At 40.0% G+C, this 16,103-nt stretch overlaps 1 protein-coding gene across 1 annotated transcript in view; it reads left to right on the top strand.

Moving 5' to 3' along the window:
• The window catches only part of MGAT4A (alpha-1,3-mannosyl-glycoprotein 4-beta-N-acetylglucosaminyltransferase A), a 107,754-nt gene that overhangs the window by 72,403 nt on the left and 19,248 nt on the right, over nucleotides 1-16,103 (top strand). Inside the window, exons 4-8 of the mRNA XM_045283829.1 lie at nucleotides 1,875-1,921; nucleotides 3,837-3,950; nucleotides 5,210-5,285; nucleotides 8,844-8,958; nucleotides 10,460-10,590. Of these exons, the coding sequence (XP_045139764.1) occupies nucleotides 1,875-1,921; nucleotides 3,837-3,950; nucleotides 5,210-5,285; nucleotides 8,844-8,958; nucleotides 10,460-10,590 (483 nt within the window). The remainder of the gene's footprint in view (nucleotides 1-1,874; nucleotides 1,922-3,836; nucleotides 3,951-5,209; nucleotides 5,286-8,843; nucleotides 8,959-10,459; nucleotides 10,591-16,103) is intronic.

Raw genomic sequence — 16,103 nt, forward strand, 5'->3', positions numbered from 1 at the left:
AGTGGATGAATCCATGGTTCACACGCCAGGCTCTGGCAAGCTCTAATAGCTCTCAGGGTTGGCAGGCAATATGTCAGGCCATTTACTCAAGTCCAGAGAACTAGAGGTCAGTGAGCCAAAGCAGCAAGAAGGGAATAAGCTTTTCACAGTGAGAGCTTCGATATGAAGTTAGGCCACACCCCCATCAAGGCTGTGACGGGGTAAGGGGTGTTCTCTACCCTAATCTTCCCACAACTGCTGTGCTGCTCACAGTAGATCACATCATTGGGGAGAACTCTGCTGTCAAGCTGACAGAAAACTTAATTATCACATTAGACAATAACAGGATTTGGGATGAGGGAGCAAGCTAGTACATTTTCTCACAAGGACATAAGGGTTTAAATGTTCCAAGATTCTCATTGCCACCAAGTCCAACTCATAGTGACCCTATAAGAAAGAGTAGACCTGCCCCTGTGAGTTTTCAATACTATAAATCTTTATGGCAGTAGACAGCCTCATCTTTCTCCCAAGGAGTGACTGATGGTTTTGAACTGCCGACCTTGTGGTTAGCTTGCCCAATGTATAACTCACTATGCCAAGACTCCTGTTCCAAACTTAGGTACTGTCAAAATGTACCAAGCCAAACTCACGCCATCGAGTCTTTTCCAACTCATAGTGACCGTGTAGGGCAGGGTAGAACTGCCATTCCCAACGTATAACCCACTGCATCATGTAGGTTGTAAAAATCAGTCCATTCTGGCCTAGGGTAGTCTCTGTTGGAGTCAGAATGTAGAGACGGAAAAGCCCAACCTTTACCCAGACTTGTCTCAATCTCACTCCTAAATCTTCAACAATAAAATTTGGAATTTTAATTAACAGAAATCTGACTGCTTTTTAAGAAATTGGTTATAAAATAGAGTTGTATAAGTCAGTAATTTAATCATTTCTAGGATTAATGCCCCTCTGTAGTTAGGATGTAACAGTGTGGCTGGTGGATTTGAACCACAGGCCTTTTGGTTGGCAGCCGAGTTCGTACCCTATTTAAAACAAACCCTCTGCCGTGGACTCTCAGCCTTGCCGCTGCTGTGGTCCCATGTCCCACAGAGCACTGCCTGGTCCCATGTCATTCCCAAGATTGCCATGTTTGAGCCGTTTTTGCAGCAAACCTGTCAGTCCATCTTATCATGGGCTCATCTCTTTTCTGCCGATCCTCTGCTCTACCAACTGTGATGTCCTGTTCCAGGGACTGGTCCCTCTGATGATGACATGTCCAAAGGATGGGAGACAGAGTCTTGCATTCCTCACTTCTAAGGAGCATTCTGGCTGTACTTCTTCCAAAACAGATTTGTTTGATCTTTTGACAGTGCGTGATAGAGTCAGTATTTTTGCCAGCACCATAGTTCACATGCATCTTTCCTTGCCTGCCTTATTCATTGTCTGGCGTTCACAGGCATATCTAAGGCAATTGAAAGCACCAGGGCTGGGGTCAGGTGCACCTTAATTATCTCTCCGTGACATCTTTCCTCGTCAACACTTTATCACAGATTTGCCCAATGCAGTGCCCTTTGTTTTCTTGACTGCTGCTTCCCTAAACATTGATTGTGGGTCTAAGTAGTTGACATCTCCAAAACTCACTGCCATCGAATAATGGCAACTCATAGCGACCCTGTAGGACAAGGTAGACCTGCCCCTGTGCTTCCAAGACTTTTAAAAACCGCCTACCTGTACTTGTGAGTACTCAATAGCATGCAGTGGTACAATACACAAATACAAATCAGAAGTTGCTTGAAAATGTCATGTAATGCTTGAATCATTTTATTTAATTTTGGGTTCAAAATTAAAAACAAGTGAAAAATAGAAAAACATAAATGCATTCAATTTTTTTTCTTTCCCAGACAGATGCCGAGTATGTATACACTGTTGTAGCCAACCTGGAGAAAGAGTAAGTTCTTCTTTATAATGGAAATGAAAATACCTTATTTACTATTATCTGGGCTTCCTGCTAAAAGAGTGCCCTCCTTTAGTTCCTCTTCCTGTGGAGCCAGTGTTCATTGGACCAGCTATCCATAGGTCATTCCACTGTCATAATGTAGTGCATATCTATCCAGTTACCCAATGGGGTAAATTGGTGCATTGTAACATACACTAGAAGAGACTTAATTCTCAGTGTCTGACATATCAATAATAATCTTTTATCCTGAAGGCAGTGAATCTATAGGAAGTTTTATGTAATTACTTACATCAGCCTTTTCCTTATTTGCCGAGCAAAAATGTTCATGTTTCTAGGCTGATAGTCATGTAGTAGTTTCAAACTTCATTGTTGAACCTTGTCTAAATCCGTTCTTTCATTCTGCAAAGATAGCGTACCAATTCACTATGAGCAAGGCCCACAGTAGTAACAGATAGAAAGCTCAGTAAGTTTTAGTAATCCTAAGTTTTAGAATAATAAGAAAAATTTAAAAATTCTTGTTATATTGCCCTAGTAGTTACAATAATATGAAAATTGGTGTTCAATATGGTTTTCTTCATGGAATTGCATCTGTTTTTACCCCACACAGCAGCACATCCTTAACTTGGAAAGGAAAAATGAGAAGCAGCAATTATTTGCCCATTATAGACTTAATGTTAAAATCTGTGGGCTTGTTTTTTTATGTAATATATACAGTTTAAGATTAAATTGTTAATTTGTTAGAATTTCCTCAAGTGCTGAATTCCATGTCAGTCTTTATTTATTTAAGCAGGTTTAGTAGAGACTCCTTAAATAAAGCAATAATTATTGCTGCTCCCCCTCCCCCAGGCCTCATGGGCAGGTCTGTGGGGCTTATGCAATGATTCTATTGATTCACTCAGTGTGGGGAAACGGGCATGAGGTGGTGGTGGGGGGGTGGGAGGGGGTGAGTGGGGGTGGTGTGTGTGTGTAGTTACATGAGTGTTTTCCAGTGATTTGTGAAAGTAAAGCAACTAAGAATGCGAATGTGAAAGAAATGACCCCGCCTCAGCACTTCGACATAGGGTCCAGATAAAACTTTGCTGTCCTGTGCCTCGTAGAATGTGTAGCTGAATCGCTGGCCTCCTCTCACTAGACGTCAGTAAGACTGCCTGTAATAGTGACAACCAAGCTGTCTGCAGACATTGCTAAATGTTCCACAGTGCACAAAATTGCCCCCAGTTTAAGAAAACTAGTTAAGGTTGATATATAAGCCGTGGCTCCTAGCGCTTCCTGTAAATTGAAAAGCTTCTCTCTCTCTGTATTGTCTGCATATTTAGTCACGCACACACATTCATTTGTTTTTCTTCACTCCTTTGTTTTTTCACGGAGACCTCAAGTTGTTTAAGTTCTGCTATTTTCTTAGATTGTGCTTGTAATTGGCCCAGGGTTTCTATGCTAATCTACAAGGAGAGTGACAATTTAGAGCAGGGGTCCTCAAACTTTTTACACAGGGGTCCAGTTCACTGTCCCTCAGACCCGTTGGAGGGCCGGACTATAGTTGAAAAAAAACCTAAACTATGAACAAATTTCTATGCACACTGGACATAATCTTATTTTGAAGTAAAATAGCAAACAGGGCAAAAACACCCCGCGGGCCAGATAAATGTCTTTGGAGGGCTGCATGTTACCCGTGGGCTGTAGTTTTAGGACCCCTGATTTAGAGTGTTTTTAAAGGTTTTGTTGGTGGTGGTGGTGGTTGTTTTTAAGTGCTATCAGAATAACCTGTATTTTCTGGTAAATAAATGAATATAATATCATGCTACAAATGGTTACTGATATGTTTTATATTAAACCCAGTAAGTTGAGCATTGAGATAAGTCAACTCCCACAGAATGTAAGTAACTTTAGCTAACCTTTTTCATGATAGATTTTCTAAGGAAATAAGTTCTGGCCTGGTGGAAGTAATTTCACCTCCTGAAAGCTATTATCCTAACTTGACAAACTTAAAGGAGACATTTGGAGACTCAAAAGAAAGAGTAAGGTGAGCCATATATTATTTAAAGCCCTCTACTCTTGTGGGTATAATACGTGATAAATATAGCTCTTGTTTACTGCCGCTTTTAAACATTGAGACCTAATTTGATACAAAAGTCTTAATTCAGAACAGTTTTTGAGATATATTTTGAGGATGTTTACTTTGTATTTTTTAAAACTTTTAACTTAGTGTGTTTTTCTAAACTGGCTTTTTGCCCCACTTGTCTTGCTCAGCATTAGTGTTTTCTGTAGGTTACCAGGAATTCACTGAAAGGACTTAATATTGTATATATTAATGTTATTTTCTTCCCAGAGTCTGTACGCATCATTAAGTTCTACCTGTACACAAGACACAGTCCTAGGCACCAGAGCTCTGATCCCCAAGGGGAAATATTTTGAGCCACTAGTTCTCTGACACTTAGAACATTTCTAAAAAGAGGATCTGTGGTCAAAAAGGTTAAAAATGTGGATTAAATTTTTTCCCCCACAGTATCTTTACTGCTGGATGTTTTAGTGTCCTTACTATTCTAATGTGCATTATCAGCCTCCAGGCAGGGAACATGTGCATTTCCTGTTGGGTATCTGCAAGTCAATCCCAGCTCATAGTGACCACCCATGTACAACAGTGATGGCTGGTTCTGCGCCACCCTCACCATTGCTGCTGGGCTGAGCCTGTTCTTGCAGCCACTGTGCCAGTCCATTTCCTTTTCTTCGTTTGCATAGTGTTTCCCACACTCACATGGCATCAGAGTCCTTTTTTCTCAGGACACCTTGGAGACTGGTGTTTGGGGGCGGGGATACATTTAGATAAAGTCTTCCTGAGAGCAAAATACCCTCTCTTTGACGCTATGCTAAGGGTTACCATGTAGTATGTATATATATACATGCAGAGGAGCCCTGGTGCCATAGTGGGTAGTGTGCTGGGCTGCTTAACCACAAGATCAAAACCACCAGCCACTCTATGGTAGAAACATGAGGCTTTCTATTCCCATAAAGAAATACTGACTCAGAAACCCACAGGGATGGTTCTACCCTGTCCTACAAGGTCACTGTGAGTCAAAATTGACTAGTGGTGCTACATTTAATATATTTCTATATATCTATATATATACACACACACATATGTATATGTGTATATACATATACACACATACATACACACATATACAATATCATCATAGAAATATTTGAGGCTTACACAGGTAATCTTATTTTACTAAATTTAAGTGTGATTTCTAACTTTTTTCATGAAAATTTTTATTTCAGATGGAGAACAAAGCAAAACTTAGATTATTGTTTTCTAATGATGTATGCTCAGGAAAAGGGCATATATTATATCCAGGTAAGTGTGGGTTTTTCTTTCATGCTTTTTACACCCTTAAAGAAAGAGGCAACATCAAAGCAGGAAGTGTTTGACAGCCCGGCCCTCTAAGGGCTCCAAACTGACACTGCTTTCAGCGACGCATCCCAGTCCTCGAGTGTGGGGCCCCGCACAGGGAAACACTAAAAAACAAAACAAAAACATAACCCAAAGATTATTGTAGTTGTACTTTGCTGTTCTGTTTTAGGACCAATATATAAATATCTACATTATGTTCTAACACTTTTACATAGAGAATTTTAAGATGTAGTTAGAATTACTTTTTAAACCTTATTTTAAATTTCTCTTTATTGCTTTAAAGTTAACTTTAAATTTCTTTTGTTATTTTTTAATTTAAAAAATTTTAAATTTCTAATGAAAACAATCTTGGAAACCCGACGAGGCACTTCTGCTCTGTTCTGTGGGGTAGCTATTAGTCAATCAGTTTATGGCAGTAGGTTTGTTGGGTTTTTGTTTGCTGTGATGTGTGTTTACATGTGTCTTTGATGTGTGTATATAATATTTCTCCTCTAATGTTTTAAAATAAAAATTTTTTATAAATTTCTCTTTAAGAAGAGAATTAATGGAACCAAAAAAAAATGGAGTACAGGAAGTAAATACATGGAAAAGTAAGAAAAGACTGGGGTTATAGAATAGGATCCTCAGTGGGATCAGTCCATCAGCTATTATAACAATGAGGTAGCTGTGAACTAACATTTATTGTTACATTGTTGTAACATAGTGGAAACATTGTACTTTACAGTTTGCTCTTTGGACTTACTCATTTAATAGAACCATTTGTACAATTACAAAATCTGCTTTGCTGCCAGTTATTATAGATACCTTAATAAGCAGGTAACTACAGGTTTGTTTAATTTCTATCACTTCTAACAGTACCCTTTTCCAGATATAATAACAACCTTATTGTTGGTCATTTAGATTCCTTTCAATGTTTCATTATTACAAAGGTGAACCCTATGAGTATTCCTACATCGACGATATTTGCCCCAAAACTACAACTCAGACAAGAGTTCATTGGTACTGATGGGAAAATCCCGGTAGCTGGGACAGCCCTTAGTTGAATGTTAGTTCTGAATGTGTGTAGTTCTAGATGTATGTTCAAGGAGCTCTGCTGGCTGTGTGGTTAAGCACTTAGCTATTAACCAAAAGAGACAGTTTAAACTTAACCAGCTGCTCTGCGGGGGAAAGAAGTAGCCTGCTTCAGTAAAGACTGCAGTCTTGGAAACCCACTGGGGCACTGCTCTGTTCTGTAGGAAATCTATGAGCCCATCCATTTTGTGGCAGTAGTTTATTGTATTTTTGTTTGTTTGGGTGTGTACTTATATATGTGCATTTGTGAATATGCACATACAAAGTTTCTCCTCATATACACTGCAGAAACAATATTTTTTGCTTTTCTCTGTAAACTAGCAGTCACGAAAGAGTTATGTTAGACTGTTCAAAGAATGGCTTTTACCAGGACGAAGCACTGATGTTAGAGAGGCACTTGTGGTCACTCAGAAACCTGTACGCGCCGATTCATAGCAACTTTATTTGCAGTGGCCCCAAACTGGAAATGACCCAAATCCCCTTCAGTGGGTCAAAAATTAAACAGGGGAGTCCACTCCCTGGCAGACCATGCTGTGTAATAGTAAGGCATGAACTATCGAAATGCCCCGCAACTTGAATGGATCGCAATGAAAAGTGTGTGTGTAGTAGTGGTATTCTTGTAATGACAAAATTATAACTGACTGGTTGCTAGGGCTCAGGAATGGGCAATAAAGGAGAAAGTGTGGGAGGTAACTGTGGCCATAAAAGTAAATCTAGGTCAATGTCCTGGTTGTGCTCATGGTCTGTAGTTACAGAACATGATACCGGCGGGGAAAGCTGGGTGAAAGACACTTAAAATCTCTATATTCCTGCTTACCATTGCTTGTGAATATACTATTATCTTAAAATTGTTTTGTTTGCTTTGTTAAATATTTGATGGGATGTGAGAGCAGAACAAAACAATTTTTCTAAATTAATATGTAAAAAATGTGGTTTTAAGTATGTATGGTAGCTGAAATTAGTGTATTAATATTTAAATAAGCATTCGACTATTTCATTTACATCCCTATATATTTCAATCAGCCCCAGACTTGTTTTTTTAATGTACTTACTGGGAAAGTTTCAGACTGCGTATATTCAGGATTATCTTCTCTTTGGACACATGCAGTAAATAATATATTGAGTGCAAGTATCTCTTCTTTCAGAAAACAGAGTTAGGTGCTAGCCAACCTCTATATTTTGTGTGGTTTTCCCCAGAAGCCCTGAGAACTTAAAAAAACATATCCTATCTGTTCACTAATGAAGACCAGAGATTAATTCAGTGTCTGGAATTTAGTAGAAGTTCAGTAGATGTTAGCAGACTCAGTCATTATCATTTCTTTCCAAATACTGATATTTTCCTCACTGATAGGTTAGAAAAGAAGCTTGTACCAAAGTATATGAAGAACCCAACATTTAATATTAAATTAATAATTAAATATTAAAAAACCACTTAGCAGATAACTGGAAATAGTAATGTGAAATTGAGAAAGGAAAAGCTGTCTTACAATGTGAAAACAGTCTCACGATATTGAAAACTTAGGAAAGGAGAGTCTGGGTAGGAAAGCCCAGCATATGCTCATGAGCCTTGATGGCCTTCAGTCTCCTTGTCACCCACTGGGTGGTAAAATTACCCAGCACGGCTATGAGATGGGGTTGGCGGGGCATACAGGGTGAAGTGGAGCTCTGCATATGGCTGCCGCTGCTTTAGTGCTGGAAAGAAGAACAAGGCAGTCTGCCTGAGAGGAAATGGAAGGCACCCTGGGAGGTATGGCATTGGCTGTGGCATTGTGTACAGTGCCAGGAAAAGGCATCGGCCTGGGACCAGAGGGAAGATGGTGAATTAAGAGTAGTAGCTATAGTATCGATCCCATGGACCATTTTCTAAATGTGTAGTAATTCGAGTGATATCTATCATAATAGGAACCGGAAAAAAGGCAGTTTTTAGTTTAAAATAGACGGGGGAGGGGGGGTAAATACTATATATGTGTGTGTGTATATATATACTGTATATGCTGAATGTATATACAGAAGGTATATGATATGCATCCAACTTTGAACAGTGGTCACCTCCGTGAGCAAGGCAGAGAAGGAAAGGCCGCTAGGCCTTCTCTGGGATGTGATACATGTTTTATCACGAAAGAAAAAATACTAAAAGCCTGCAGAGTGATTTTCCTGAAAAGAAGCAGGCTCGTGGGCTGCATACAGAGACGCAGAAGGAGTACTCATGGGATGGCTTGTGGCTACTTCCTGTGTCAGGGAGTGCTCGTTGACCACCTTTGTTTGTGTTCCATCTTATTCTTCTCATTTTCTTTTAATAATAGTGATTTTGATGTGTACATTGTTTTCCTGGTTTTCATTATAACATCTTAGTGGGATTTTTAATGTGTATAATAATAAAGTTTCCCCTTCACTTGTGATTGGTTAATATGGTCATTCAATTTTCTCTAGCTTGAAGATGATATTATTGCCAAACAGAATTACTTTAATACCATAAAAAATTTTGCACTTCAACTTTCTTCTGAGGAATGGATGATTTTAGAGTTTTCCCAGCTGGGCTTCATTGGTAAGAGAAAGCATCCAATTTATCTACTTTAAAAAATAATTTTGATTTTCAAGACATTAAACCGTTATTTTACTGTAAAGTGTGTGTGTGTGTGTGTGTTTACGGAGGGGGGGGAAAGTTGCTTTTGCAAACATTTATAGGAGGTAAACCTTGTGTGAAATAATGAAACAAGAAACAAACTCACTGCCATTGATCGAGTTGCCTTCGACTCATAACGACCCATAGGACAGTGTAGAACTGTCCCAGTGAGTTTCAGAGACTGTAAATCTTAATGGGAGTAGAAAGCCTTATCTTTACCTCGGGGAGTGGCTCATGGTTTCAAACTGTTGACCTGGAGGCTAGCGGCCCAGGGAGTTACACAGTGGCATGTAACCACTGTGCCAGTAAGGGTCCTAAAATAATGAAAATCAACCCCAAATAGAGGTCAGAGACTTCTAAGGTTTGAGTACTTATTCTAAAATTCCACAAGGTGGCTCTACTGCCTTATGTGTACACAGAGCCTACCAAGGTCCCCGCGATTTAGCTTCTCTATTACTTCTAGGTCTTCCCTTACAGCCCTGGGCAGTTGCAAGATGAGGGCCTTTTAGGGGCGTGCCACCGTCAAGATGCACGTGTGGGTTCCTAGTATTTTCATGGCCAGCAGCAAGTTGTAGTTCAGTGATTGATTTCTCATTTGCTTCTTTCTTTGACTAGTTGAGGTGTTCATTTAAAAACTTTAACAAACTTCCAGATAAGCCGCTTAAAAAGAGTACATGTAAAGTTGAAAATTCAGACATTTAAAGTTAAAAACATCCAAAAGACAACATTCCACTTTCTACAGTAATTTTAGAGGTGCTTTGGTGGTATGATGGGCTATGCCTGGGGCTGCTAACTAACAGATTGGCAGTTCAAACCCATGAGCCACTCCACAGGAGAAAGATGAGGCTGTCTGCTCCTATACAGAGTTTTAGTTGGAGAAACTCTATACAGAGTTGCTGTGAGTCAGGACCCCATGGCAGTAGGCTATACAACTTTGCTTCAGAAACTCTTAAGTATTAGAAGCTATATCTTTGAATTCACTTACCCTTTAATGCAAAACTTCTTTAAAAGTTAAAAAAAAACCAACATTGTTACTTGTCAAGATTTCATTAAAAACAGAATCTGGTGTCTTTGTTGTTGTTGTTGTTGTTTGGTTTTTTGTGTGGCATTAATTGATTCAGTTTTGTAAAATCTTCATTGCAACCTTTCATGTTCCTTTTTTTAATGGGAAGATTATTAATGAAATACAAAAGGGAAATCTTTTGAGCCAGTGGTTGATTGATAGATTTTGTCGAGCCTCATTTGTACCCACATGGTAGCCCACAGGAACACTGTTTCTGCGTGTGTGGCTGATACTGCAAGTGGGAAGACATCGTGATCGTTGCAGTTGAAAGCACAAGCGTACTATCGATTTCATGTAGTTAAGCTGTGTTGATACTTTGTTTCCATATTGCACCTCTGTTGACTTGGAATATCTTTTCAGGTAAAATGTTTCAAGCACCAGACCTCAGTCTGATTGTAGAATTCATACTTATGTTTTATAAGGAGAAACCCATTGATTGGCTTTTGGATCATATTCTCTGGGTGAAAGTTTGCAATCCTGAAAAAGATGCAGTAAGTTAATTTTTTACAGGGGTGGAGGAGGCTGCTGTTCTATATTTCATGCAAGCGAAGAGTGACTTTGTGCTTCAGCAGTTCTGGGGAAAACAAAAAACAAAATTTCCATCTAAGGTTTAAATTGTCTGGCTGTGTTCTTGAACTGATAAAAAGTTTCTATATTGGGGGAGTTTTAAATTGTAGTTGCAGAACATGGCCTTTCTTTAAATTACTAAGTGCTTACGGTGCCTTTACGCTTCTGGTATTTCATTCCTGAGCAGAGATGCTGATCACAGCTGTCTTCTTTGAAGTGTTCTTTTAGTTTGTTTTCTAGTTCTTTGTCAACTCTCCCCCCCACCAAAAAAAAATACTTTGGGAAAGTATCAGACTGTAGTATATATGGAGAGAAAGAATAAAAGAAAATAATGTTGACTTAAAATACAATGGCTAATAAAAATGTGCCTTTCAGTATAATACTTGCAAGAAACCAGTGTTAATTCTAATGTGCTTACTTGTGGAGTAACGGTGAGCGGGTCACACTGAATGAGGAGTTGGGCCTTGACCACGGAGCCCTGTGGCACAGCGGTTAGAGCACTTGGTTACTAGCAGAAAGGTCAGTGGGTCACACCGAGCATCCAGCTACCCTGTGGGAAAAAGATGAGGCGATCTCCTTCCATGAAGATGGTCAGGCTTGGCAATGCCACGGGGGCGGGAAGGAAGGGTGCAGTTCTACTCTGTCCTATAGGGTCATTATGCTTCGGAATTGACTCAGTAGCAACAGGTTTTTCAGTGTCACTCCAACACTGTTATTTCCATAGAAATATTACTGTAAAAAGTACTTAGGCATGTTTTCATTGTCCAGTGTGAATCATGTCTCTGAAATAAATAAGACATTTCGTTTATTTGGGATAAGCATAAGTAAAGTACAAATGTACAGATTCTTAAAAATGAATAATTTTAAAGAACTAAATATTTATTATAAGCGCATGTCATTGTAAGGTGGGTTAATATTCATCATGACTCCCCAATCTTGTATCTTCTGGAGTAGCTTGACTATCCTCCCTTCCAATGATGCATCCGAACACCACTGTGTGGTGTCTAGAAAGTAGCATTGCATTCGTTTTGATTAAAAAAACTAAGAGAGAAAGAGGGGAACCCCCACCCCCCTTTTAGGCAAACCTTGGAATATGGTGAAGTATTAAAGTAGCTACTTTTCCAGCAACAATTGAATGGATAAATTGATTTGCACAACTCATTTTTGAAATCTAAGCCCTTTACCAGGATTGTCTTTGAGATTTTTAAGAATTTTTGCAGCAGGTACAAGAGTGTTAATGGCACCTTTACCCTTCTAAAACAACTTGAATTTAATTGATGTGGTTCAGTTATATCTAACGTGGTTAGGTTCTAAAACCAAGTCTATAAAGTGGGATAAAAAACTCTGAGAGTAAAATTTTAAAGGTGAAAATCATTTAAAAAAATCATTTTATTGGGGGCTCGTACAACTCTTATCACCGTCCGTCCGTCCATCCATCCATCCATCCATCCACTGTGTCAAGCTCATTTGTACATTTGTTGCCATCATTTTCAAAACATTTTCTTTCTATTTGAGCCCTTGGTATCAGCTCCTCATTTTTCCCCCTCCTTCCCCCACTCTCCCTTCCTCATGAACCCTTGATAATTTATAAATTATTATTATTGTGTCATGTCTAAACACTGACCGATGTCTCCCTTCACCCACTTTTCTGTTGTCCATCCCCCTGGGAGGGGGATATAGGTAGATCATTATGATCCATTCCCACTATCTCCTCCCACCTTTCCCTGATGGCTACTCTCAATATTGATCCTGAGAAAATAATTTTTAATTCATTCAAAATGTTAGTATACAATCCTTTGGGCAGTTTTATTTTTTTAATTTGTTTTAAATAATAAAAGGCATACAATTTCCATGAAGAGATTATACATTTAATAACTATGCAGTGATACCTTGGTTGTGGAACTCAATTCATTCCAAATTCACGTTCAAACAACAAAAAGTTAGAGAACTGAACGTATTTTCTCCATAAGAAATAATGGAAAACTAAATAATTGGTTCTGAGGCCCCAAAATTACACTTAAAAATTCATTTTCCAGGACTTTAAATCACTATGGAGGCAGTTAGCCTCCTTGCTTAACACTTTCTCCATGCACTGTCACCATGGAGTTGTTTCTGATTTGTCCAGATAAATCTAACTTTTCAACCTCCTTGAGGTTGGTTCTTTGTTTTTGCACCTTTTGCTTACAATAGCTGGGCTAACCACATTTTTTGCCCCCAAAAATGCCGACTTAGCCATGTTGTATTCGGCTGCCAAAACAGACAAGTGGCAACCTGATTCAGATTCTACAGTGATTTATTTCTTTAAGTTCATCGGGGTTCTCGCAGTTTTCTTGCTAGAGTTACTGCTGGCATCACTGACTTTCTTTGGAGCCACGATTACAGTGTAATATGCAAATAAAGCACACAAAAAAGCACAGTGATGAATATTTTAAGATACTAACACAAGCACTACATGCTGTCTGAGCGGGAGCAGTCCTTAGACTGAAGTGTCACCCCTTTGTGTCCATGACGAGGTGTGATGCGGGCCCCCGCTTGGCCTGTGCAGGTGTTTTCAAGCCAGATTTTTGGTTTGCCCAAGGAGCAAAGTTGTGAACACTGCACAGACTTTTTTGAACTTTCCAATTCGAGTAGTGAAAAGTTGGAGCTTGGAGCCATCCTGAGCCAACTGAGGTATCAATGTGTACATGTGCATTGGGAGTCTGGTGGTCAAACAGTGAACATGCTCAGCCGCTGTTGAGAAGCCTGGAGTCTGCCCAGAGGTGCTGCAAAGGGCAAGTATGGTGACCTGCTTCCGAACATCAGTCATTGACAACCCATGGAGCAAGTTCTACTGGGACACCCATGAGGTTGTCATGAGTTCTGACTCATGACAGAAGTCTTTAAATGTTCAACTACTTCCCACCTAAAAGCATCTTAATTTGCCTCAGTGGCATCCCTACTTCCTTTTGGGAAACTGGCCGGAAGCTCTGAGCGGCTGGGCTGGGCATAGGTGTGGTCACTGTGCATGGCTCTGAAGGATGGGGACAGGAGAGAAAACCGGCCTCTCAACGAAAACCGAAGGAACAGAACCAACCCATGGCCACACGGGAACTGTCCACTGAAACTGTGTTTTCGGGAACTCTCTATTGCGAGTTAGGTGAAGGCCCACAGTTCCACAGTCAGCAGTGTACCCTCACTTTGTTTCAGCCCCCAGACTCTCCAGTGCACCATCAGCACCTCACGCTGGCCCTGTACTTCCGCTTCATCCCTCTTTCTTTCCTAATGTCTGCACCTTGCCTTTGGACTGCCTCATCTGTTCCTTCCCCTTTCCGTAGACTGTGGGTTATTTTTTTTATTTTCGCTCTTGTCCTTTGTTTTGTAGTTGTCGTGAAAGGGTAGAACAGAGCATTTGCCAGCTCGGCAGTTCTTACAAGTGTGACTCCGTGACGTGAATTACTTTCACCGTGTTACTCAGCCGTCACCGCTGCCCTTTTCCAAGTTCTTGTCACCACCCTTCACCTTTCTCCTTTTCTCTCTCTCATTACTTTAGTGCCTCCTATACACCTCCCCAGCCCTTTCTGGTAACCACTGAAAACTCTGGTCTTTATGTATTTACCTATTTCGTGTAAATGAATCGTATGGCATTTGGCCCTTTGTGACAGACGGGTTTCACTGAGCACAATGTGTTCAGGGTTCATCCACGTTGTGATGTGCACCGGGTTCTGATGCCCCTGTGTGGCTGAGTAATATTCCGGTATATGTCTATAGTACATTTTGTTCATCCCTTTATCTGGTTTTGGACATTCAGGTTTCTACCTTCTAGCTATTGTGGAAAATACTTCTGCGAACACGGTTGCACAAGTCTCTGTTTAGGGTCCTGCCTTCACTTCTGGGTATGTAGCTGTGGTGGGAGTCACCGAGGTCTCTGGCAGTTCTGTGTTTGACGTTTTGAGAAACTGCCCAACTTTCCACAGTGGGGATGCCATTTTACTTCCCTTCTAGCAACGGACAAGGCTCGAAATTTCTCCACATCCTCACCAGCCTGTTATTTTTCTTTAGTGTGTGATGTCATAACCATTCTACAGTGGATGGAGGAATAGCCTCCTTGTGGTCTGGATCTGCATCTCTTCTAATAACTGAGCATCTTTTTAAATGCTTGTTGGCTATTTGTGTAGTCTCTGGTGACATGGCCATTCAAGTCTTTTGCCCATTTTTTTTTATTGTGGGGCTTGTCTTTGTGTTGTTCATTTGTGGAAGTTCATTATATGTTGATATATATTGATATATAAAAACCGAAAAACCAAACTCACTGCCATATTCAGTGCTGACTTATAGTGAGCTCTTGTGGGTTTTAGAGACTAACTTTTTAGGAGACTAGCTAGCCCAGTCATTATGTTTTCCCAAAAATTTCCCCCTCAACTCCATGTTTTTCTTTGGTCCTTAATTCTCCAGTTTCTTCCCTTAGGATGTCAGGGACACTCTCACCATCTTCTTGATGACCACCCGACAACCTAGCTTTGGCAGTGGTCTTGGAAACCATTTAAAATCATTTATGCATTCTTCTAAAGCTTTATTAGCCTGCTTTTACTTTTCATCCTGATTTCTCACATTGCCTGTGACACAAACTCTCGCATGGTTTGTTGAATCTCACTCACTCATAGTTATTTTCTTTTCCCCCTCCATGCCTCCCTCTCTCTGGAATTCCCCTCCTTACTGCCCTGCCTCCATCCTCCCTCTACTTGAGTAGTATCTAACAATAATATGGTATTTCCACTCTATTCTAGTATTAGTAATAATGCTGATGATAACAAAATACAACCTTTTGGATAGAAATAGGAATTATAAGTCCAGTACATTTCTGGAAGTCTTTCAAAGTGGCAATGTCTTATAAATAATGTCTTCTTCTTGGCCTCAAATTCATGGACGTCCTTGTTTACTGTCTTGAAAATAGTTTCTAAAAGCTTGACAAGATCCTCATGACCATGAAGCCCTAATGCAGCACTGAGAGCTGTGCTGCATTTTGGCTTTCTTCTGCTGCAGCAAGCCAGCATGAAGACAGCCTGAGCCTGAACTCTGGGCCGTGATGCACCGCTAGTTGGATTTTCACTCCAAGAAATAATCCATCGTAATGCTGCTGAGTCAATTCCAACTCTTAGCAAGCCTGGAGGGCAGAGTGGAACTGCTCCATAGAGCTTTCAGGGCTGTAATGTGTACAGAAGCAGGCTGCCACATCCTCCTGTAGAGGGACTGGTGGGTTTGAACCTCTAACGTTTTGATTCAAAGGGAAGTGCTTTAACCACTGTGCCATCATGACAGGTATAATTTGTGCATTTTTAATATTAAAGGATAAATCTGTATTAGCATCTCTGGAAGGATAATTGAAAGTAAATCCTTCAGTTTCCACTTAGATGGACTTATTTTTAATTTCTTGATCATGTATGTTGGTTGTCATGTAGAT

The sequence above is a fragment of the Echinops telfairi genome, unplaced genomic scaffold (genome assembly GCF_000313985.2).
Source record: "Echinops telfairi isolate 266 unplaced genomic scaffold, ASM31398v2 ScPeMD7_7467;HRSCAF=8505_1, whole genome shotgun sequence".
In the NCBI taxonomy this organism is placed as follows: Eukaryota; Metazoa; Chordata; class Mammalia; order Afrosoricida; family Tenrecidae; genus Echinops; species Echinops telfairi.